Genomic DNA, 24,055 nt, shown 5'->3' with positions numbered 1-24,055 from the left:
AAAGATACAGCTTTTGGGTGTAGAAGAGGGGTTAGCAAACTTTTTCCATAACAAATCAAAGAGTAAATGTTTTTGGTTCTTGGGGCCAATCTACTCAATTTTGCCTGGTAGCATGAAAGCAGCTATAAGCAAAATGTGAACAAATGGGTGTGGTTGTGTGTCAATAAAACTTTATTTACAAAAAAACAGACAGCTAGCAGATGGAGTTGGCCCACGGGTTCAGAAAATAGGCCTGTTCACTGCGGTCAATGCCGAGTTTGATTATTACTGCACAGGAAAAAGTAGGTTAGGGATTTAAAGATCAGGATTTCTCGGGATAAAAGTTATCAAAGGGATGACATTCAAGCTTTGAAGGAGTCAGTCAACAAGAGAGCATACTGTGTGCTTAGTGCCAAGTACTGGGTCTCTTGGTGCTACACTACACTGGATCTCTTGGTGCTACACAGACAACAGCAATTATTGGTGATGATGTGGAGAAATCATGCAACGCTGACAGAAGTGTAAAATGGTGCAGCTGCTTTGGAAAAGTGTTGGCAGTCTTTCAAGGTTAGCTTCAGACCCAGCACTTTCACCCCTAGGCTGACGAGAAATGAAAACATATGTTCAACACATACACATGTACAGAAATGTCCGTAGCAGCATTACTCGTAATAGCCAAAAATTAGAACAAACCCAGTGTACATCAGCTGATGAATGGGTAAGTAAAATATGGACTGTCCATACAAAGGAATATGATCTGGCCCTAAAAAAGAATGGGGTGCTGGTTCATGCTACAACATGAATGAAGTCTGAAAACATTCTCACTCCATTTATATGAAACACCCAGAACGGGCCAGTCCACAGAGACGGACAGTACGTTAATGGTTGTCGGGGGCTTGGGAGGTGACGCATGAACGTGGTTCATTTGGGGGTGACAGGGATATCTTCTGAAGTGACTGTGGTGATGGAACCACAGCTCTGTGGAAATATTAACAGCCAATGACTTGTACACAGGAAGCGGGTGGATGGGTATGCCAGGTGAATTATTTCTCAGTAAGGTCCTATGGGAATATCCTAATGATGTACTGGACGAATGTGGGGGGGATAATTAGTAAATAATAACAATGATCTGTCATTCTTGTTCGGATGAAGGAAGTTCAGGAGTCAGATCTGCATCTTTGGATGCAGTGTGTTTGCAGCTCCTCTGAGCTTCCCGCACCCTTGGTTCCCTGGGTGAGCAGGTGTGCGTGTGCTTGCACAGGCAGCCCAGCTGAGGGCTGCTGTGAGAGGAGCCCACTTCAATGCATCCTGCACCCCTGCGTGGGAGTAAGGCCAGCCACTGGCATCCTTCTCTTCACCTCAGGTGTCCATGGGCCCAGCGAGTCGTTTGTTTGACTCCTGGTTAATCTTGAAGCCAGTCACGTGTCACAGGAACGTCGGATTCCTGGCTGCCGTGGGAGATTGCCTTAGACTCACTGCCATTTGCTCACTTGGGGGCTGACGGACCACGTTTATTTGTTGCAGATTGAGGAAGGAAGTAAAGCCGCGGCCGTCGATAAGTTACTGGCCGGAGATGAGATCGTCGGCATCAACGACGTGGGTCTCTCGGGGTTTAGACAGGAAGCGATTTGCCTGGTGAAGGGTTCCCATAAGACCCTGAAGCTGGTGGTGAAAAGGTAAGACCTGCATCCCGTCCCACGGTCACCACAATACACAGGAGGGTGTAGAACATCGGAATGGGGAACCCGCCCGCGTCACCTCATCCTCCTCACAGGGCTCGGGCTTGCCTGTGTCACTTCAGCCCCCCTCCTGGGGACTTACATCCTTTTTGTTGTTGTTTGTTTTCTTTTCTTTTTTTTTTTTCCTGACCAGGGGCAGGGGGCTATTTGTTCTAGAATTTTCTCTCTTGGCCAAGGATGAATCCAGCCTCAGAAATTTAAAAGATTCCTTATGTTATTAGTACCAATGGTTTATTTATTTTGTGAGTTTGCATACTCGTATCTTTTATTTGGAGATAATGTAGCTTATTCTCTTGGCGGAGAGAAAACTATCTGCCTGTGTTTCAAAGAAAGTGGTATTTTGTTGCACATTGTGTACACAAGGTGGCAGGCCACTGTATTTTCTGCTTTTATGCCTGAAATAGAGTGTGACTGCCAGTTAGACTTTAAAAGTCAGTGGTATATCTCCTGCCGGGCTTGCCCCTGAAGGGAACAAGTTGTCTATTCCTGTAACGTAGGTGGCTGAGAGGAGCTGGGATGAATTTAAGAGGTTAGGGTGGGACACTTTTCTATGTAGAAACTAAAATAATACTTCTGAGCACCCTAATGGTATCTGTGATTTGTTGTTTCCTTATGGAAATAATTTTCCACCTCAGTTATTATAGTTGGCTAATTAATAGTAAACTGAGTATAGTTTTGTAGACCTAGTGTATTCTTTCAAAGTTGGCTGTCAATTTTTAAAACTAATTGATTCAAGCATTTACCTTTGATTTCTAGATTTCTAGCAGTCACTTGCAGATATATTCCCAAAGGACCTTACCTTCTTTTTTTTGCTGAAAACAGCTTCCAAGGAGGAGGTTCAGAAATGAGGAAGGAAAAATGTTCATTTGTGGCCACATTAACTTAGCAACCTGATTTCTGAGTGGTGTAAGCTGTCCTTGAACACCCTTTTTGTTGACTCCTGATGCTTTTTCTCTTTTTGTTAATCAGGAAGAAGTCTTAGAATGGCAGTTTGGAGGATGGGACATGAGAGACGCTGTGTTTGCTATAATACTTCCTTTATTGCCACCTGTTAGCCTCCCTAAGGCAGTAGATTTGCTCTCACAAGGTTCAGTTAGACTCAAAAGTGAAGCGATGTCAGTGGGAATGGAAGCTTGTTCCACAGAGATACGACAAGGGGTTATAAATGTCCCTGGGGATCATCACCTTGTTCCCGCAGGCTGACTGGCATCCCCTTTTCTTCTGTGCCCTGGACATACTGAACCTTGCTCTTTGGTTCACTGTGCTCTCTTCCATGGGAAAGCTCAGCTGTTGTTTGACTCTGCAGGAAACTGGGTCTCCCCAGACTTGCTTACCCTTACCCCTTGTCCTGGTGCACAAGGACATGCAAAGTAGCTGAGTTTATTTGAATCAAAGTGACTTGATTGGAACCTCAAGGACATCTGGAAAGGATCTGAGTGAGGGCATCAATATTGATGAGTTCGTCCAGTAACCGTCATCCGTGCTGGTGGCACTGTCCAGGACATACAGCCATGAAGATGAGACACAGAGTCCTTGGCACCTTTTGGGTACAGAATCAGAGGGCAAGAATATTTTTCCCAGCTGAATCTAACAAGATGAAAAGAAATGTTGGTCAACATATAAGGTCTGAGTTATTCTAGGGTCCAAAAATAATTATAATAACATAGTGGGTTTAGCAGTTACAGATATAAGAGACATTGAACCCCAATATAAAAATGGATAAAAGACATGAATAAGCAATTAATAAAATGAGAAGTGCAAATTGAAAGCAAGCATATAAAAGATGTTTAACTAGGAATCTGCAAATTTATTTGACATCGAGACACTAACATTTGCCTATCAAGTTGGCAAGGATTTAACAGAGTAACGGTGCCCATTGTTGGTGAGATTGTAGGGAGGTGAACACTTTGATATAATGCTGGTTAGACTAGACAACTTTTCTGCAGGGCAGCTTTGCATCGTGTTTCAAAAGTCTTAAAGATACTACATACCTTTGATCCAGACTTCTAGTTCTAGGTTTCTAGATATTCAGCAAAGGGGGATTACTGACAGGAATCTGTAGAATACTATGCAGCCATGAAAAATGATGCCGGTATTTACTGACATGGAAAGATGTCCACAAAATATAGTTGTATGGGGCAGATTCTGGTAAGATGGCGGCATAGAGAGGAGTGGAAGACTTAATCCCCCCCGGAACAATTGATAAATGACCAAAAAACCAGTAAATAACCTGGAATAACAGCAGGGAGACAAACGTGACTGTCCACTCATCATCCACCAACCTGAATTGGGAGGAATGCCCGAGATCACAGCATAAAATCTGTAAGTAAAACTGCGGACCCTTGCTGAGAGCCAAGAGCCTAGAGCTGAGAGCCCCTCCCTCACAGAAGCCGCACCGTGCACTCTCTCAGCCCAGCTCCAAGTGAGGTTTTAATATTAACTGCTCAATACAGACAGCGAATCCTCAACAAGCAGACAGAGGCTTTTGGTGACAACTGACCTTGGGAGAGTCGGGACATATCTGTCTCAGGATAGGGAGCCCAGAGGATCGGGTGCTATCTCTGGCTGACGGGTGAATCTGGGAGTTTTTCTGTCCCTCTCTCTCTCTCTGTGGAGAAAACCTCAGCTGTTCTCAGCCCACAAGGCGTTGCAGTAAAGACAGCCTCAGACATTCTGCATTCTGAAACGAGCTGAGAGCCCCGCGGCACAGCCCAGCGGCCCAGGGCTTCCCTTGAGGGACAACGTGCACTGGTGACGTAGCACAGCATTCCCTCGGCTGAGCTCCTGGAGGATCGCAGCTGGGAGGGGGGACCTGCTTGGAGAACCCAGGGGCACTACACAAAGTCCGGTGGTTTGTGTATCAGCGAGAGAGAAGGTCTGGGGCTGAACTGAAATGAAGGCTTAGACTCTTGCGGTGGCATTGAATCCCCGGGAACCTGGGGGATTTGAATATTAAAACTGTCCTTCCTCCCTGGCCACCCGTACACACGCCCCACATTCAGGGCAGATGGCTCCAGCAACACACCCAGGCTGAGTTTTCTGGGTGGACCCCACAAGAATCACTTCCCCACACACCGTGGGAACAAGGTTGAGAACTGACTTGAGGAGTATAGGTGACTCACAGATGCCATCTGCTGGTTAGTTAGAGAAAGTGTACGTCACCAAACTGTGTTTCTGAAAAATTAGATCAATATCCTTTTTTTGTTACAACTTGAAAGAACCCTATCAAGCAAAACAAATGCCAAGAGGCCAAAAACTAATGCATATGATAAAACCAGACGATATGGAGAATCCAACTCCAAACATACAAATCAAGATATCGGAAGAAACACAGTACCTCGCACAATTAATCAAAGAACTACAATCGAGGAACAAAAACATGGCAAAGGATTTAAAGGACATCAAGAAGACCATGGCCCAGGATATAAGTCACATAAAGAAGACCCTAGAAGAGCATAAAGAAGACATTGCAAGAGTAAATAAAAAAATAGAAGATCTTATGGAAATAAAAAAAACTGTTGGCCAAATTAAGACTCTGGATATTCACAATACAAGACTAGAGGAAGCTGAACAACATCTCAGTGTCCTAGAAGCCCACAGAACAGAAAATGAAAGAACAAAAGAAAGAATGGAGAAAAAAATTGAAAAAATTGCAATGGATCTCAGGGATACGATAGATAAAATAAAATGTCCAAACTTAAGACTCATTGGTGTCCCTGAAGGGGAAGAGAAGGGTAAAGGTCTAGAAAGAGTATTCAAAGAAATTGTTGGGGAAAACTTCCCAGACCTTCTACACAATATAAATACACAAAGCATAAATGCCCAGCGAACTCCAAATAGAATAAATCCAAATAAACCCACTCCAAGACATATTCTGATCAGACTGTCGAATACTGAAGAGAAGGAGCAAGTTCTGAAAGCAGCAAGAGAAAAGCAATTTACCACATACAAAGGAAACAACATAAGACTAAGTTGTGACTACTCAGCAGCCACCATGGAGGCGAGAAGGCAGTGGCATGACATATTTAAAATTCTGAGAGAGAAAAATTTCCAACCAAGAATACTTTATCCAGCAAAACTCTCCTTCAAATTTGAGGGAGAGCTTAAATTTTTCACAGACAAACAAATGCTGAGAGACTTTGCCAATAAAAGACCTGCCCTACTGGAGATACTAAAGGGAGCCCTACCAACAGAGAAACAAAGAAAGGAGAAAGAGATATAGAGAATTTTAACAGACATATATAGTACCTTACATCCCAAATCACCAGGACACTCATTTTTCTCTAGTGATCACAGATCTTTCTCCAGAAGGGACCATAAGCTGGGACATAAAACAAGCCTCAAGAAAAAAAAAATTGAATATACTCAAAGCACATTGTCTAATCACAATGGAATACAAATAGAAGTCAATAATTTTTTAACTGTAACTCCACTATTTACTTCCTACAGGATATAAAATGCACAGACTCTAAGGACAAATCAGTGGTTTTGAAGTCAATGTAAAATATGTAATTTTAAACAAGTATATAAAGGTGGGGGGATGAAGGAGTATAGGAGCATAGTTCATGTGTCCTATTGAAGTGAAGGTGGTATCAAAGAAAAACAAGATTGATATGGATTTAAGAGGCTAATTTTAAGCCCCACAGTAAACACAAAGAAATTATCAGAGAATATAACCATAGAGATGAAAAGTAGAGTTTGGCTTAAGAGAAATGGGGGAAGGGGCAATGGGGAGTTAAGAAATGAGTGTAGGGTTGTTGTTTGAGGTGAAGGGAAATTTCTAGTAATGGATGGTGGGAAAGAGCATTACAACATTCTAAATGTGATTAATCCCACTAATGGAAGGCTAGGGAGGGGGTGGAATGGGAAGATTTAGGCTGTATATATGTTTCCACAACTGAAAAAAAAAAAAATACAGTCTAACTAGATGACAATTGAATGCTAAGGATGAACTTGGATGGGATTGGAGGATAGAGGACAGGTGGCTCAAAGGGACACAGTTGAGACATAAGGAAAAGGAAATATAGAATATAAGCTTTGTATCATTGTTGAATCTCTTGTACTTCTTAGCTGTGCTTAATGGAATTGCATAAAATAATGTTCTTGTTCATGGGAAGTATATATGTGAATTATAGTGTATGTTCAAGGATGTGTGCAGCTAGCTCTCATATGTTCAGAAGACAGAGCAATGGATGATGGATGATAGATAGGGAGGGAAAGAAATAGCGATGTGACAGCATGTTAAAGTTGGTGGATTGAGCTATCGGGGGAGGGGGGTTAGGGTCAGGGTATGATGGAATTCTGTGTATGGGGCTAGTATTGTTTTTGCAACTGTTCATATAACTTTGAATTTATTTAAAAAAAAAAAAAAAAAAAAAGAAACATGCAGAAGCTCAGGGAGGGAGCCACTGAAGCCAGAAGCTGAAAGCAATGAAACCCAGGAGAGAAGGACCAGCAGACACCAGCCATGTGCCTTCCCATGTGACAGAGGAGTCCCGGGTGTTGGCAGCCTGTCTTCAGGGTCCACGTATTGTCCTGTTGATGCCTTGAGTGGGACATTTTCACAGCCTTAGAATTGTAAATTGTAAGTTAATAAATCCCCATTGTAAAAGCAAAAAAATATATATATATAGTTGCATGGAAAACATAGTCTGTTAAAAAACTGTTTATCCCATAAAAAAAAGTATAAACATAGAAATTCTGGGAACATAATATAGAAAATAACACTTAGTATAATAGTGTTTCAGCTTCCTTTTTTCCTTGGAGAGATATATATATATATTTAAATTGCCTGATGCATTCACAGTGAGTATTACTTTTATAGTAATAAAAAATACAGTGCTCTTTTGTGTTTGGAAAGAGAAGACTTTGGAATCTGTCAGTATGTTCCTCAGGGGAAATGAGGAGGCTTGGTCTCCAGGAACGTGTCAGCTACAACCACTGATCTGCTTTCTGTCACTGTAAATTAGCTGGCATTTTCTAGAGTAGCATATAAAGCTCCAGAATGGATCATGTACACTTGAAAAGAAGGGCTAATTCATAAAAGGACACTCAGAGGGTCACAGACTGAACTAGGAAGCATGAATATTGACAGTCAGAGCAGATGATGAATCAGCTCGACACTTGGTGCACTTGGTTGAGCTGCCACCCACCCCAGGCACCCCGTGAAGGTGGCTTTGCTGATAGGGACTGAAATCAGGGTCGGGCCCTGGGGGTGACACCTGGCCAGCACCTCTCTACCTGGCTAGTGTGTGGGGAGTTTGTGGGGAAAGTAGTCTATTCACTAAAATGTGAAGCCCATAGGCACAGCTTCTAAATCAAGTCTGGCTGGTGAGTCCTAGGCTAACATCCTGCTCCCCGCCGACGGACAGCTGCCATGCATCTTTTATTTGGTGGACTTTTGAAATCGTATAGGTGGAGTGGCCAGGTGACCCAGTGGCTGGGATAGGATTGCAGTGGCATGTTTCATAAGGTAACGGGATCTTGTCTCAGGGAGCACGGATGGTGTGTGTCTGCTCATTTGGATGCTGGGGCTTGGAAAGCGATACTCAGGAGACACACAGGTCTCTCCATCAGAACAATGAGAGGGAGCACTGCCCTCATCCCGGGGGAGTGTCGGCTGGTGATAGAGAACAGGTGCAGTCACCCTTGCCAAGGACACATATGTTCTCCTCCCCAAGGCCCAGGCAGTGGCTGTGGGCTGGGGGGTGGCGGGTGCTGGCAGGCAGTGGGCACCGTGGTGGGTTCTGGGAAGAGGCTGAGAGCAAAGAGCTGGGTGTCATGGGGCCCTTTGTCTCAGGGCTTTGTGGTTCCATCTCTCTCGGCCAAGGAAGTGGCACTTGCAGGGAAGTTCAGGACAGATGTGGTAACCTTTTATTATGTTTGGTGCCTCTTTATACGGTTTTCATCTGCAGTTTTTTCCTAGGGATCCAGGCCCCATCCCAGGAGATCATGATCAGCAAGGCCTTCATGGATCCAGGGTCTTGAGTGTTGACAAAGTGCCCCAGGCTGTTTTCATGGACACCTGCTGGGTATGCCACCAGCTGGAGGAAATGGACCAGGAAAAGGTTAAGGTCCAGAGGATGGGCTGCTGTGCATTTTGGTGTCATTTAGAGAAGGAGGTAACCCCTTGCTGTCTCAAGGTCGGGAAAGGGCTGATCAATCTGAGACCTTCAAGAGGTGATAAGGAAGAGGGAGAAGGTGGTGGCGGGCCAAGATGAATGGTGAGACCAGCTCGGCTCTAGGTACAGGGTACTCGCTCAGTGCCTGGGGCTCTGTCTGCATTGCAGTACTCACTCAGGGCCAGGGCTTTCCTCTGGCAGGCAGTACTCACTCTCAACCCGGGGCTCTGTCTGCATTGCAGTACTCGTACTCACTCAGTGCCTGGGGTTTGTCTGCATTGCAGTATTCTCACAGGGCTAGGAGTTTCCTCTGGTTACGCATTCAGTGACTGGGGCTCCATCTGCATTGCAGTACTTGGTCTTTTCTCTGGCAGGCAGAACCCGCTCAGTGCCTGGAGCTCCATCTGATACACAGTACTCGCTCAGGGCAGGTGGTATGGCTGTCATCGCTGAATGCTCTCAAATATGCCCTTAGAAACTCCATATGGAGCTAGAACACAGCCATCCATTTTCCTCACTTCTGAGTAGATGAGTGTGCTTTCCGTACTGTAAGTGCAGCTCCTAAAAAGTGCATTTCAATTTAAACATCCTAGGGAGAATTTCTCTGAACTATGTCATTGCAAATTCTTTTCTAAAGCTTGTAATGACTCTCTCAATCTTTTCTCCCCATTTACATTTTAATAATAGTTTTGTTTACAATGAAGTATGAGTACCGAGCCTGTCTCTGTAGTTTGTCTTCAACGTATATCCTACTTTGCACGTAGTTTTGTTAGGGAGCTCCTCAGCATGTTATGGGTAGGATTGATTGACGTTCTCTGCCTCTTGGCTCCTAGCTTCAAACCTTTTGTGAATTTAATGACGTCATCTAAGCTTTTATCCAGGAACAGATTAACCCAGAAGGATGAGGGTGCTTTGCAGGCTCACCTGGACTGTGTGTGGGAGTTACACATCTAAAGAAAGGAGGTTTCAAATCTATACCATCCATGCTTGCTGGGACAAAGTTTCTTGCAACTTGCATCTGTTTTGGGACATTGTTGAGTTGCTGTAAATTCGGCACCCTGCCAGGAGTGGCTTGAGCAGGTGGCTGTGCGGGCACAGCACAGATTAGCACAGGTGTTCCTGAAGCCCCAACAGCTCAGCCACCACACGCACTGGTGTGGCAAGAGCAGGCAGCTGGCTAAGACATCTCAAGTGTGTGTCCCTCTGCTCCCCCCACCTGGAGGCGGAATCGCCTGTGTGCGTGGCTGTTCAGACCTGGGGTGTCTGCCGGAGTGGGCTGTGTCCTGAGGGGAGCCCTGCTTTGGATGCTTGGCTGCTGTCACATTTGCCGAAGGTTCATGGAAAAGTTCATATTTCAAGTCATTTGGGGATTATAGCCATTTGTTGCCATGCTTATTTTCTTGTTAAAACAGAATAGATGCCAAATTTTATGCTGGACAGACACCCTGAGACATTTAGGCTGTTTTCTATTATTGTTGTTATTAAATAAAATCAGTGGTAAAGTGTAAACCGTATAGATCAGAAATGCTTTCTTTTGGGGAAAGTTACTTGTATTCAGGATTAGATTTAGTATATGGTTTAAGAGACTTTTTTTTTTTTTTTTTTTTTTTTTTAAGCCAAGTGGAATTTTATTGTCACAAAATGCAGGAAATACATTAAAGGTATTTGTTTCTTAAAAAGGGAAAAAGTATTAGTGAGAACAAAAGTCCTTCATATGTCCTGAACCATTCATATGATTTATTCATAAGTTATCCATTAATAAAAACTCACAAACAATATGGGAAAATACATTAAGTAGCATGTGTTTAGTTCTTAAGGATGCCATATCGTATCATCTCATCATGGGCCTGGGAATATACTCTTTAGCTAGTATGGTGGACATAACTTAAGGTGACCCCCAATGAGTGTCCTTGTACAATCCCTTTACCTGGAGTATGGGAAGAATCTGTGATCTGTTTCTAGCCAATGGAATTTGGCAGAAATCATGTATGTTTTGTTACATAAGATTCTCCTGCTGGCCTTGAAGAAGAAAACAGTCCTGTTGTGAACTGCCAATGGAGAGGGCCACATGTCAGGAACTGTGAGTGACTCTAGGATCTGAGGGTGGCCTACAGCCCACAGACACTAAGAAGCCAGAGCTGTCAGTCACACAGCTGCAAGGAAATGAATTCTACCACTAACAGGTGTGAAACAAGACTCTTCCCTAGTCAAACCTCCAGACGAGAACACAGTGTAGCTGATATCATGACTGTCACCTTCTGATACTTTGAGCAGAGGACCTAGTTAAACACATGCTGGAACTTTTAACCCACAGAATCTATGAGGCCATAGATGTATATATATATATATATATATTTTTTTTATTTAATCATCATTTTAATGAGATATATTCACATACCACGCAGTCTTACAAAACAAATCGTACTTTCGATTGTTTACAGTACCATTACATAGTTGTACATTCATCACCTAAATCAATCCCTGACACCTTCATTAGCACACACACAAAAATAACAAGAATAATAATTAGAGTGAAAAAGAGCAATTGAAGTAAAAAAGAACACTGGGTACCTTTGTCTGTTTGTTTCCTTCCCCTATTTTTCTACTCATCCATCCATAAACTAGACAAAGTGGAGTTTGGTCCTTATGGCATTCCCAATCCCATTGTCACCCCTCATAAGCTACATTTTTATACAACTGTCTTCGAGATTCATGGGTTCTGGGTTGTAGTTTGATAGTTTCAGCTATCCACCACCAGCTACCCCAATTCTTTAGAACCTAAAAAGGGTTGTCTAAAGTGTGCGTAAGAGTGCCCACCAGAGTGACCTCTCGGCTCCTTTTGGAATCTCTCTGCCACTGAAGCTTATTTCATTTCCTTTCACATCCCCCTTTTGGTCAAGAAGATGTTCTCCATCCCACGATGCCGGGTCTACATTCCTCCCCAGGAGTCATATTCCACGTTGCCAGGGAGATTCACTCCCCTGGGTGTCTGATCCCATGTAGGGGGGAGGGCAGTGATTTCACCTTTCAAGTTGGCTTAGCCAGAGAGAGAGGGCCACATCTGAGCAACAAAGAGGCATTCAGGAGGAGACTCTTAGGCACAAATATAGGGAGGCCTAGCCTCTCCTTTGCAGCAACCGTCTTCCCAAGGGTAAAACTTATGGTAGAGGGCTCAACCCATCAAACCCCCAGTCCCCTATGTCTGTGGTCATGTTAGCAACCATGGAGGTGGGGTAGGCGAATACCCCTGCATGGTTTAAGAGACTTTTAAATTATGAAGGCAGCCAGCTTGATCATAAACATCTCTGATTATGCAGGAATGTTTAACATTCTAAGTAGCAAGTGAAAAATTGGTATAATTTTCTTTTTCATTTCTGCCTGTATTACAATAAAAGTAAAATTGTAATAAAGTGACTAAACCTTTATAATATGTAATGCAAGCTGATTACAAAGCCATGCTGATAAAATTAAGTTTGAGAACATTGATGTTTTCAGATGTATTAAAACATACAATGTTTCAATTACTTGTGTGTTAACTGGAGGTTTTCAGAGAATCTGTGGCTGCTGAAAATTGAGTTTATGTTGTACGGCTTAAGTCCATTTGAGGGTTGAGGACTTGAGAAAGTAACAATGGAGTTAAAAAATACCTTTTTAAGAAAAGGAGCAACTCGGTAATAGCCACAAAAATCCAAAGCCCCTGGCTTTAGGAGAAAAGATGTACCCATGCTCTGGAACTGGAAAGATAAAGTTCTGGTGAGTCTTTGCAGAACAGCCTGTCTGCTCTTGGCACTGGTGAACAGGCCCAGGTGTTATCACCGAGGGGGAGGTGGCCGGCCAGGGGCGCATTCATGCAGTGGGGGGACCCCCGGGCCTGGCCTGCTGGCCTTTTAATGTGCAGCTGAGTGGTTCGGCTGTTTTGGTTCCTGCCCAAGTGTTCCTCCCTGCCTTGGAGCAGATGGGGGGCAGGTGGATGGTGCATTTGCAAATCCCCAGCACCCCTTCTGCAGAGAAAGTCTCCCCTCTCCAACCACACTGAGAAAAGAGGGAGCAGGGCTGTGCTCCCAGGGGTGCCAGGGGCTCTATCAGCCAGGCACTGAGCCCCAGGGAGCGGGGCCCCCCCTCTGTCTGCTCATAACGTCCCTCGGTCCAGCCTTGTCCTCAGTAAAGCTGCCCCGGCAAGTGGCCAGCTGCTCTGAGGCAGGTGCAACAGGTCTCCATCCCGCGAGGCTTGCATTTATTAAAATAATAAGAAAAACAGGACAGTTTGCCTGCTGCTGTAGTACAATCACAGAAAACATGGTTAGTGAGGGTGGGGGGTTGCAGTGGCATTACAATGCGGGTGGGAGCACAAGTCTTCCTTAAGTGACTTTCTTAGTTTGATTTTTCTATTAAATTTTGGTTCATTGAATTGAAGGATACAGAGGGCCCTTCTCTGACGTGGATGCTTTTGCAAAGAAAGGGATACCTTCCATCCTTGGTGAGATTATAGATTATAAAATCAGGAACCATTTTTATTTGTAGGACTGGGAAAGCCAAGTGTGTTTATTGTCTGCTTATTCTTTGTAACACTGACTAAGTGATCGAGTATTGTCTGTCCATTCCATTCAAACTGTGTCCCCTGCCTTCCAGATATGGTCAGGGGCCCTTTGCACAAGATTGGGGGTGTGTCTTATTGAAATAGTTGCCTTGATCAGTGACTGTCCACGCACACTATTATTTAATAGTTTTCCACATGTTTAAAGGATCTGTAAAAACTTTGGATTTAGCTATGTTCACTTTCCTGGTTTCTTTGGAGACAATTTTCTTTGAGCTAGCATCCAAGTTTTGCCCCGTTCTATTACCTTACAGAGGTACTGCCCTTGTTTGCATTTGGGGACTTCTTGGTTTTCTTGGAAAATTTCCTGGACTTTGTTTTCAGATTTCACAGCAGAGTTTCGTTTCCTTTTGTGGTCAAGGTTCCACATTTCTTTGCTGTCCCATGCCTCTAAAATCCCTTTCTTTGGTCATTCTCCCTAAACTTCCTATGTTTTCTGGTCCCTGCTCCTTTTCTAGGAGAAATGCCTTCTTAACCCTTTAGTCTCTTTTAACCTGGGGACTCTGAGAGTAACCTCATTCCAGGAGGGCATTTGAGAAGAAATGATGGAGAACATTTGAGTGTGTGTCTGTGTGTGTGTGGTGGTGGTGTGGTGGTGGTGGTGGTGGGGGGGTGGAGGGTGTTACAATGTGGGGCGGATTTGCAGAAAGGTCTCTTCCAGGATCTCGTTCCTTCCCTTCACATTTATTACATGGACGGGCTTCTGCATCTACAGCTTTTAAATGACAGGAATCTGTGATCTCTTGTTGCTTTTTTTGTGCAACTGTTGCCTTATTGACTCAATGTATCAGTAACATTTTTTTGTTTCTTTATTCTTACCTATAAGACTTCATAGGGCCCTGTTGTCAGTCCTTAGGGTTTTTGGTAGTTAGTTATATGAGCACTTGCCCATTTGAATGTCCTGAGTTTCTTTGTCAGAAGTCTGTTCTGTGGAAATGTAATCTAGATGTTGAACATGTGCCAGTAAATTACATTGGTGCCTTTCTAAATTCTGAGTAGAACTCAGTTATGTGTTAGGCGAGTGGGAGATGTGTGCTTTGAGTGCAGGTGGTTGGACAGAGCCTCTGGGGCACTCGGAGACATATTTTTCTTTTTTTCCCAACATTAATAGGTTCATAGATATAAAGATTATAAAAGTTTACAGGAAAAGCAAGTCACTGGGCACATTCAGTTCTGCATTCCTGATGTGACGGTTCTCTAGCACTCTTGTCTACCTGAGACCTGGGAAGGGCCTCAAAGACCGCAAGGAGAAGCTTGCTCTTGCTTTTGTTCGGGGAGAGGCACGGGGAGACCCAGTCACTGGTGGAGAGGTGCCCTCATGCTTTAATCTTGGGTGAATGCTGGTTCTGCTGCCAGCATGTGTTCATACTGCAGCTTTGATGTCTTGTGTCACTTCCAGCCGTTTGGGTCATTGGAGGGTTTTTATCTTTCCTTAACTCTCCTCATGGTTCAGGCAGGAGCTTGAAACATTAATTCCAAGCACGTTAGGAGCACTCCGGTGAAGTGAGAAGAGCAGACCTGCAGTTTTCCACGCATCCCTGTTTGGTGTTGACCCCCAGGGAGTGTTCTCCTGCAGGGCACTGGACACTGCCCGCCTCAGCAGCCAGCCAGAGGAGCAAGTGCAGTTGGCTTCAGGTGGGTTTTGTTTCCTTTCATGGGCTCGTGGCTGCATGTCGCGGGAAGGGCGTAAGCCGAGTGGAACTGAATGTAGTGGGCCGGTGTTCTCGGAGGCCCTGAGGGACATGGGCTTGGCTGTCCCTCCAGGTGCACCTGTTGGCAAGTCTGTGCACTGCGCGTGCACCGCGTTCCTAAGTGACTGGTTTAAAGCCACCGGGTGTGCTCCTGGAAGGGAAGACACACCCCAGTCTTGTGGAAGTAGGGACCTTGACCTTCCTCACTCGTGCTGTCTCTCCACCTGGGGGTTGCAGCTGTGCTGGAGGGATCATGTCCAAGGACTCCAGACGGCAGTACAGCTTCCCTGACCCACATCCTTGCAGGCCTGTCCTTTAATGACCAGTGGACAAGAGCCAGATGGCCTCTCTCTTCTTATCAACAAAAACTCAGGCATCGGGCACACTGCCCGTCTTCGTTAGAAGGTTCTCCGACGGAACTGAGCCAGGTGTGACTCATGCCGTGCACATAGTGGAGCCAGCCCTTTCCTTGGCGTCTGTCTGTGCCTGTCTCTGGCGACTGCTGCCAGAGCGCATGTCCGCACATGCGTTCCCTGCAGGCTGTGGGATTCTCCTCTCCTTGCCTCCCTCTCCTTGGCCTGTCTTTGGACACCTGGGGTGAAATTGTGTCACGGTGACGGGGACACCGACACCGATGTCCTAGAGCTGCTGGAGATGCTGAATATTCATTTTGACCAAATGGCCAGACGTTAAAGTCAATATTAGACTTAAGCTAAATATCCTTTTAGAATAAACTTCAGGCTATAAAAGCATAAAACTGAAATGTTATAAATATGTTCATTCCTATTACAGTTATATTTTATTTTATTAATTTTTTTAAGTTCAGTTTTATTGAGATATATTCGCATACCATATAGTCATCCACGGTGTACAATCAGTTCACAATACCATCATATAGTTGTGCATTCATCACCACAATTGATTTTTTTCAAATTTTATTTTTATATATTTTAAACCGTAGTATTCAGGCTTTGGCAGAAGGGCCCGTTGGGCCAGCAGTGGACATCGTTGCTATCTCAGCTGCGGGAGGCCCCCTTCCGGTTCGTTTGCCGCACTGAGGATAAATCCTTATTTCCGAATGATGTCAGTGGAGGACTGCGATACTCTTTTTAGCTAACTCCGCTCGCGTAGTCTGCCTTTGCCGCCAGGCATCCCATCCCCTGATGGTAACTGGTAAAGATGAAGACTCAACTCCTCGTTGGAGGATTGGCCCATTTTCATTTTCTTTGAGCAGCCCTGAAAACTGAAGTGTGGTGTGCTCCAGGAGAAAAGCTCCCTGAATGTTTTCAGAAGTAGACTTCAGATTACCCTCTATTCTGATCAGCTTTGCTGCAATAAAAATCTCCCCCAAATTAGTGCCATAAAATGGAACTTCCAGTTGTCAACTTTTTTCAGCACAATGCAGTGGACCGTAGAGACTTCCCAGATGTGTGCTGTGTGATGGGGCTGGGCACTGTAAGGTGAAGTGTGCCATCGACAGTGTAGAGCTTGGCCGTTTTGGTTCAGGGCATGACAACTCTGGAAGTTCTAATTCTGAACTTGTAGTTCCAGCATCTGTAAGGTTGGCTGAGGCCTTCTTCACAATTTAGCTTCTCCCTCTGTCTGACCCATTTCTCTACCTCCTTCCACAAGTGTTTCCAAGAGCTCTCCCTAATAGACATCCTGAATGCTTAAAAAAAAAAAAAATTTGCCATAGAAAATCCACAAAAGGGAGTTACTTGCACCTAATGAAGGGTGGGGGGAATTCAGCCATTGTGCTAGACTGTTAAGCACTCGAAGGCCAGTAGCAATGTTCCTCTTGAATTAAGCTTGACGGCCGCGCTGTCCAGTAGAACTTTCTGCTGCAGTGGAAAGTCCAGTACCCGTTAGCCAGAAGTGGCTACTGAGTGCTTGAAATCTGGCTGTTATGACTGAGGAATTGAGCTTTTGCTTTTGACGAATTCTGATGAATTTAAATAGCCCCTTGTGGCCAGCAGCTACCATGTTGTGCCGCAGACTCTGAGGGGTTAAGAACCTGTCTCCTGCCCTTTGCCTCCTAAGGGGCCACACCTGGGACTGAGGGCATCTGTCCAGGGGGGAAGCCGGGCATTCATGCAGGGCATGTGGGGACAGGGGCCTCTGCAGGGGTGGCTTGAATGGCCGGAGGTGCCCAGAAGCGTGGGGCCACGGTTCAGGCGTTTGGCCGGGTTCCTGGGTTTTCCTCCGTGTCACCTGTGTCGGGGCTATGACGTTCAAGGTGGCTTCTTTCACTCAGGTGTCTGGTGCCGTGGCGGAGGTGGCTGGGACTGCTGGGCCTGGCAACTCGGCACATGCAGCCCTTCCCCGCGGCCTGCTTGGGCTCCCTTGCAGCTTGGCAGCCTTGGGGTCATTGAGCTTCTCTCACAGTAGCTGGCTGCCTGCAGTGGAGATATTCTAAGAGGCCCAGAAGGAACTTCCCTTCCTCCACATTCTGTGACTCAAGCAAGCCATCCAGGCCAGCACGGATTCAGAGGCAGGGGACTGGGAGAGGCAGAGAATTTACAGCCATTGTAAACCGACCACGAAAGTCTTGGGAGAACATTGTTTATTGCTATTACTTGTACGCACATTAGCTGCTCACCCAGTCACTGGAAAAGTATGAATCCTAAAAGGATTAGCAGTTGTTAACCAGGCCCCAATGGAGGAAGTGCTATTTCCAGTAAACAGCAGGAGCAGATTAGGAGCACTGCATGTGCAGAAGGATCTCTAAGTGATTGCACGCGTCTGGAATCCGATGCACAGAGCAGGGAGTGGTCTTCTTGAAATGCAACAAGGCAGATATATCATTGGCTTTGCAGATTGTAAAACCATCTCTGAGTCTTGTCTGCAGCCTAGCTTTTATTGCATATGCCCCCGTTCCGCCATCCTCCTGGGGTGGGATCGGCAGGCTCTTCACGGCTGGCACAATGTGCGAAATCTATCCAGTCTCAGACTACATAAGATTGGTTGCTTTTCCAGCAGGTTCCAGCAAATGAACCACTTCCTGCACATGAAATCATGGATGGATTGTACTTCCTGTAATATTGGAATTATTAACTGTAAAGTGCCAAGGTTTTCTTTTTTTTATTATATTATTTTATTGTAGAATATAACATATATACATAAAAGGGATAACTTTCCAAGTGCAATTCAACAAGTAGAGAGAAAACTTCAAAGAATATTATAGGTTACAATTCCACAGTTTCAGTTATTTCCCCATTATGAAATATAACATATATACAAAAAGGGAATAGCTTTCAAAGCATGATTTAACCAGTAGATATATAGGAAATTTTCAAAGCTATTATGGGTTATAGTAACATAGTTACATAGTTCAGTCATTTCCTTATTGTGAAATCTAACATATACACAAAAAGGTGTACCTTTCAAATTACAAATTAGTAAGTAGCTATAGAACAAGTTTCAAAGGATGCTATGGGTTACAGTCCCACCATTTCAGTTCTTTCCATGTAACTATTCTAATACCCTAGCAACTAAGAAAAAGAAAATTATATAAAGATTCAGTATTCATAATCCTTTGTTAAATTCCTGTCTGCTGCTACCACTTCCTCTAGTTTAATCACTTTCCCGATCTTCAGGGATGACCAGGCAGTGACCACCCTAACTTGTTCATGTTGAAAAGGGGTGTCAACTTTATGAGCAAAACGAACACATCTAGTTGATGTTCTTTTTTTTTTTTTAATCTTCATTTTATTGAGATAGATTCACATACCACGCAGTCATACAAAACAAATCGTACTTTCGATTGTTTACAGTACCATTACATAGTTGTACATTCATCACCTAAATCAATCCCTGACACCTTCATTAGCACACACACAAAAATAACAAGAATAATAATTAGAGTGAAAAAGAGCAATTGAAGTAAAAAAGAACACTGGGTACCTTTGTCTGTTTGTTTCCTTCCCCTATTTTTCTACTCATCCATCCATAAATTAGACAAAGTGGAGTGTGGTCCTTATGGCTTTCCCAGTCCCATTGTCACCCCTCATAAGCTACATTTTTATACAACTGTCTTCGAGATTCATGGGTTCTGGGTTGTAGTTTGATAGTTTCAGGTATCCACCACCAGCTACCCCAATTCTTTAGAACCTAAAAAGGGTTGTCTAAAGTGTGCGTAAGAGTGCCCACCAGAGTGACCTCTCGGCTCCTTTTGGAATCTCTCTGCCACTGAAGCTTATTTCATTTCCTTTCACATCCCCCTTTTGGTCAAGAAGATGTTCTCCGTCCCACGATGCCAGGTCTACATTCCTCCCCGGGAGTCATATTCCACGTTGCCAGGGAGATTCACTCCCCTGGGTGTCTGATCCCACGTAGGGGGGAGGGCAGTGATTTCACCTTTCAAGTTGGCTTAGCCAGAGAGAGAGGGCCACATCTAAGCAACAAAGAGGCATTCGGAAGGAGGCTCTTAGGCACAACCATAGGGAGGCCTAGCCTCTCCTTTGGAGCAACTGTCTTCCCAAGGGTAAAACGTATGGTAGAGGGCTCAACCCATCAAACCACCAGTCCCCTATGTCTGTGGTCATGTTAGCAACCATGGAGGTGGGGTAGGCGAATACCCCTGCATTCTCCACAGGCTCCTCAAGGGGGCACTACATCTTTTTTTCCTTGTTTTTCTTTTTTTTTTTTTAACTTTCCCTTCTTTTTTAAATCAACTGTATGAAAAAAAAGTTAAAAAGAAAACAAACATACAATAAAAGAACATTTCAAAGAGACCATAACAAGGGAGTAAGAAAAAGACAACTAACCTAAGATAACTGCTTAACTTCCAACATGTTCCTACTTTACCCCAAGAAAGTTACCTAATATAGCAACATTTCTGTGAACTTGTTCCTACTATATCCATCAGAAATTAACAGACCATAGTCATTCCTGGGCATCCCCAGAACATTAAATAGCTTATCTGTTCTCCTTGGATTATTGTTCCCCCTTCCTTAATTGCTCTCTACTGCTAGTTCCCCTACATTCTACATTATAAACCATTTGTTTTACATTTTTCAAAGTTCACATTAGTGGTAGCATATAATATTTCTCTTTTTGTGCCTGGCTTATTTCGCTCAGCATTATGTCTTCAAGGTTCATCCATGTTGTCATATGTTTCACGAGATCGTTCCTTCTTACTGCCGCGTAGTATTCCATCGTGTGTATATACCACATTTTATTTATCCACTCATCTGTTGAAGGACATTTGGGTTGTTTCCATCTCTTGGCAATTGTGAATAATGCTACTATGAACATTGGCGTGCAGATATCTGTTCGTGTCACTGCTTTCCGATCTTCCGGGTATATACCGAGAAGTGCAATCGCTGGATCGAATGGTAACTCTATATCTAGTTTTCTAAGGAACTGCCAGACTGACTTCCAGAGTGGCTGAACCATTATACAGTCCCACCAACAATGAATAAGAGTCCCAATTTCTCCACATCCCCTCCAGCATTTGTAGTTTCCTGTTTGTTTAATGGCAGCCATTCTAACCGGTGTGAGATGGTATCTCATTGTGGTCTTAATTTGCATCTCTCTAATAGCTAGTGAAGCTGAACATTTTTTCATGTGTTTCTTGGCCATTTGTATTTCCTCTTCAGAGAACTGTCTTTTCATATCTTTTGCCCATTTTATAATTGGGCTGTCTGTACTATTGTCATTGAGTTGTAGGATTTCTTTATATATGCAAGATATCAGTCTTTTGTCAGATACATGGTTTCCAAAAATTTTTTCCCATTGAGTTGGCTGCCTCTTTACCTTTTTGAGAAATTCCTTTGAGGTGCAGAAACTTCTAAGCTTGAGGAGTTCCCATTTATCTATTTTCTCTTTTGTTGCTTGTGCTTTGGGTGTAAAGTCTAGGAAGTGGCCTCCTAATACAAGGTCTTGAAGATGTTTTCCTACATTATCTTCTAGGAGTTTTATGGTACTTTATTTTATATTGAGATCTTTGGTCCATTTTGAGTTAATTTTTGTGTAGGGTGTGAGGTAGGGGTCCTCTTTCATTCTTTTGGATATGGATATCCAACTCTCCCAGCCCCATTTGTTGAAAAGACCATTATGACTCAGTTCAGTGACTTTGGGGGCCTTATCAAAGATCAGTCGGCCATAGATCTGAGGGTCTATCTCTGAATTCTCAATTCGATTCCATTGATCTATATGTCTATCTTTGTGCCAGTACCATGCTGTTTTGGCAACTGTGGCTTTATAATAAGCTTCAAAGTCAGGGAGTGTAAGTCCTCCCACTTCGTTTTTCTTTTTTAGAGTGTCTTTAGCAATTCGAGGCATCTTCCCTTTCCAAATAAATTTGATAACTAGCTTTTCCAAGTCTGCAAAGTAGGTTGTTGGAATTTTGATTGGGATTGCATTGAATCTGTAGATGAGTTTGGGTAGAATTGCCATCTTAATGACATTTAGCCTTCCTATCCATGAACATGGAATATTTTTCCATCTTTTAAGGTCCCCTTCTATTTCTTTTAGTAGAGTTATGTAGTTTTCTTTGTATAGGTCTTTTACATCTTTGGTTAAGTTTATTCCTAGGTACTTGATTTTTTTAGTTGCTATTGAAAATGGTATCTTTTTCTTGAGTGTCTCTTCCGTTTGTTCATTTCTAGCATATAGAAACATTACTGACTTATGTGCATTAATCTTGTATCCCGCTACTTTGCTAAATTTGTTTATTAGCTCTAGTAGCTGTATCGTCGATTTGTCAGGGTTTTCTAGATATAAGATCATATCATCTGCAAACAATGACAGTTTTACTTCTTCTTTTCCAATTGGGATGCCTTTTATTTCTTTGTCTTGCCGGATTGCCCTGGCTAGCACTTCCAGCACAATGTTGAATAACAGTGGTGACAGCGGGCATCCTTGTCTTGTTCCTGATCTTAGAGGGAAGGCTTTCAGTCTCTCACCATTGAGTACTATGCTGGCTGTGGGTTTTTCATATATGCTCTTTATCATGTTGAGGAAGTTTCCTTCAATTCCTACCTTTTGAAGTGTTTTTATCAAAAAGGGATGTTGGATTTTGTCAAATGCTTTTTCAGCATCTATTGAGATGATCAATTGATTTTTCCCTTTTGACTTGTTAATGTGTTGTAATACATTGATTGTTTTTCTTATGTTGAACCATCCTTGCATGCCTGGAATGAACCCCACTTGGTCATGGTGTATGATTTTTTTAATGTGTCTTTGGATTCGATTTGCAAGTATTTTGTTGAGGATTTTTGCATCTATATTCATTAGGGAGATTGGCCGGTAGTTTTCCTTTTTTGTATCATCTTTGCCTGGTTTTGGTATTAGATTGATGTTAGCTTCATAAAATGAGTTAGGTAGTGTTCCATTTTCTTCAATGTTTTGAAAGAGTTTGAGTAAGATTGGTGTCAGTTCTTTCTGGAAAGTTTGGTAGAATTCCCCTGTGAAGCCCTGGGCATTTATTTGTGGGAAGATTTTTGATGACTGATTGGATCTCTTTGCTTGTGATGGGTTGGTTGAGGTCTTCTATTTCTTCTCTGGTCAGTCTAGGTTGTTCATAGGTTTCCAGGAAATTGTCCATTTCCTCTACATTATCCAGTTTGTTGCCATACAGTTGTTCATAGTATCCTCTTATAATTTTTTTAATTTCTTCAGGATCTGCAGTTATGTCACCTTTTTCATTCATTATTTTGTTTATATGGGTCTTCTCTCTTTTTGATTTTGTCAGTCTAGCTAGGGGCTTGTCAATCTTGTTGATCTTCTCAAAGAACCAACTTTTGGTGATATTTATCCTCTCTATTGTTTTTTTGTTCTCTATGTCATTTATTTCTACTTTAATCCTTGTTATTTCTTTTCTTCTACTTGGTTTAGGATTGGTTTGCTGTTCATTTTCTAGCTTCTTCAGTTGTTCCATTAGTTCTTTGATTTTGGCTCTTTCTTCCTTTTTAATATATGCGTTTAGTGCTATAAATTTCCCCCTTAGCACTGCTTTTGCTGCATCCCATAGGTTTTGGTATGTTGTGTTCTCATTTTCATTCGTCTCTCTATATTTAGCAATTTCTCTTGCTATTTCTTCTTTAACCCAGTGATTATTTAGGAGTGTGTTGTTTAACCTCCAGGTATTTGTGAATTTTCTAAGTCTCTGATGGTTATTGACTTCTAATTGTATTCCATTGTGGTCAGAGAATGTGCTTTGAATAATTTCAATCTTTTTAAATTTATTGAGGCTTGTTTTATGTCCCAGCATATGATCTATTCTGGAGAAAGTTCCGTGAGCACTAGAAAAGTATGTGTATCCTGGTGATTTGGGATGTAATGTCCTGTATATGTCTGTTAAATCAAATTCATTTATCAGATTGTTTAGGTTTTCAATTTCCTTATTGGTCTTCTGTCTGGTTGATCTATCTATAGGAGAGAGTGATGTGTTGAAGTCTCCCACAATTATTGTGGAAACATCAATTGCTTCCTTTAGTTTTGCCAGTGTTTCTCTCATGTATTTTGTGGCACCTTGATTGGGTGCATAGACATTTACAATTGTTATTTCTTCTTGCTGAATTGCCCCTTTTATTAGTATGTAGTGGCCTTCTTTGTCTCTCAAAACATCACTGCATTTGAAGTCTATTTTATCTGAGATTAATATTGCTACACCTGCTTTCTTTTGGCTGTAGCTTGCATGAAATATTTTTTCCATCCTTTCACTTTCAGTTTCTTTGTGTCCCTGTGTCTAAGATGAGTCTCTTGTATGCAACATATTGATGGTTCATTTTTTTTGATCCATTCTGCGAATATATCTTTTAATTGGGGAGTTTAATCCATTTACGTTCAACGTTATAACCGTGAAGGCATTTCTTGAATCAGCCATCTTATCCTTTGGTTTATGTTTGTCATATTTTTCCCCTCTGTCTATTAATATCCTTTATTGTACCCATACCGAATCTCTTTAGTACTGAACCTTTCTCCATG

The 24,055-nt window shown here is 43.0% G+C and overlaps 1 protein-coding gene across 1 annotated transcript in view; it reads left to right on the top strand.

The window, feature by feature from the left end:
* Window positions 1-589: 589 nt before the first annotated feature.
* LOC119523304 (protein Shroom2-like) overlaps window positions 590-24,055 on the top strand; it is a 106,244-nt gene continuing 82,778 nt past the window's right edge. Inside the window, exons 1-2 of the mRNA XM_037822070.1 lie at window positions 590-697; window positions 1,450-1,655. Coding sequence (XP_037677998.1) covers window positions 590-697; window positions 1,450-1,655 — 314 coding nt within the window. The remainder of the gene's footprint in view (window positions 698-1,449; window positions 1,656-24,055) is intronic.

The sequence above is a fragment of the Choloepus didactylus genome, chromosome X (genome assembly GCF_015220235.1).
Source record: "Choloepus didactylus isolate mChoDid1 chromosome X, mChoDid1.pri, whole genome shotgun sequence".
Lineage (NCBI taxonomy): Eukaryota > Metazoa > Chordata > Mammalia > Pilosa > Megalonychidae > Choloepus > Choloepus didactylus.
This window is presented reverse-complemented; position numbering and strand designations above follow the sequence as displayed.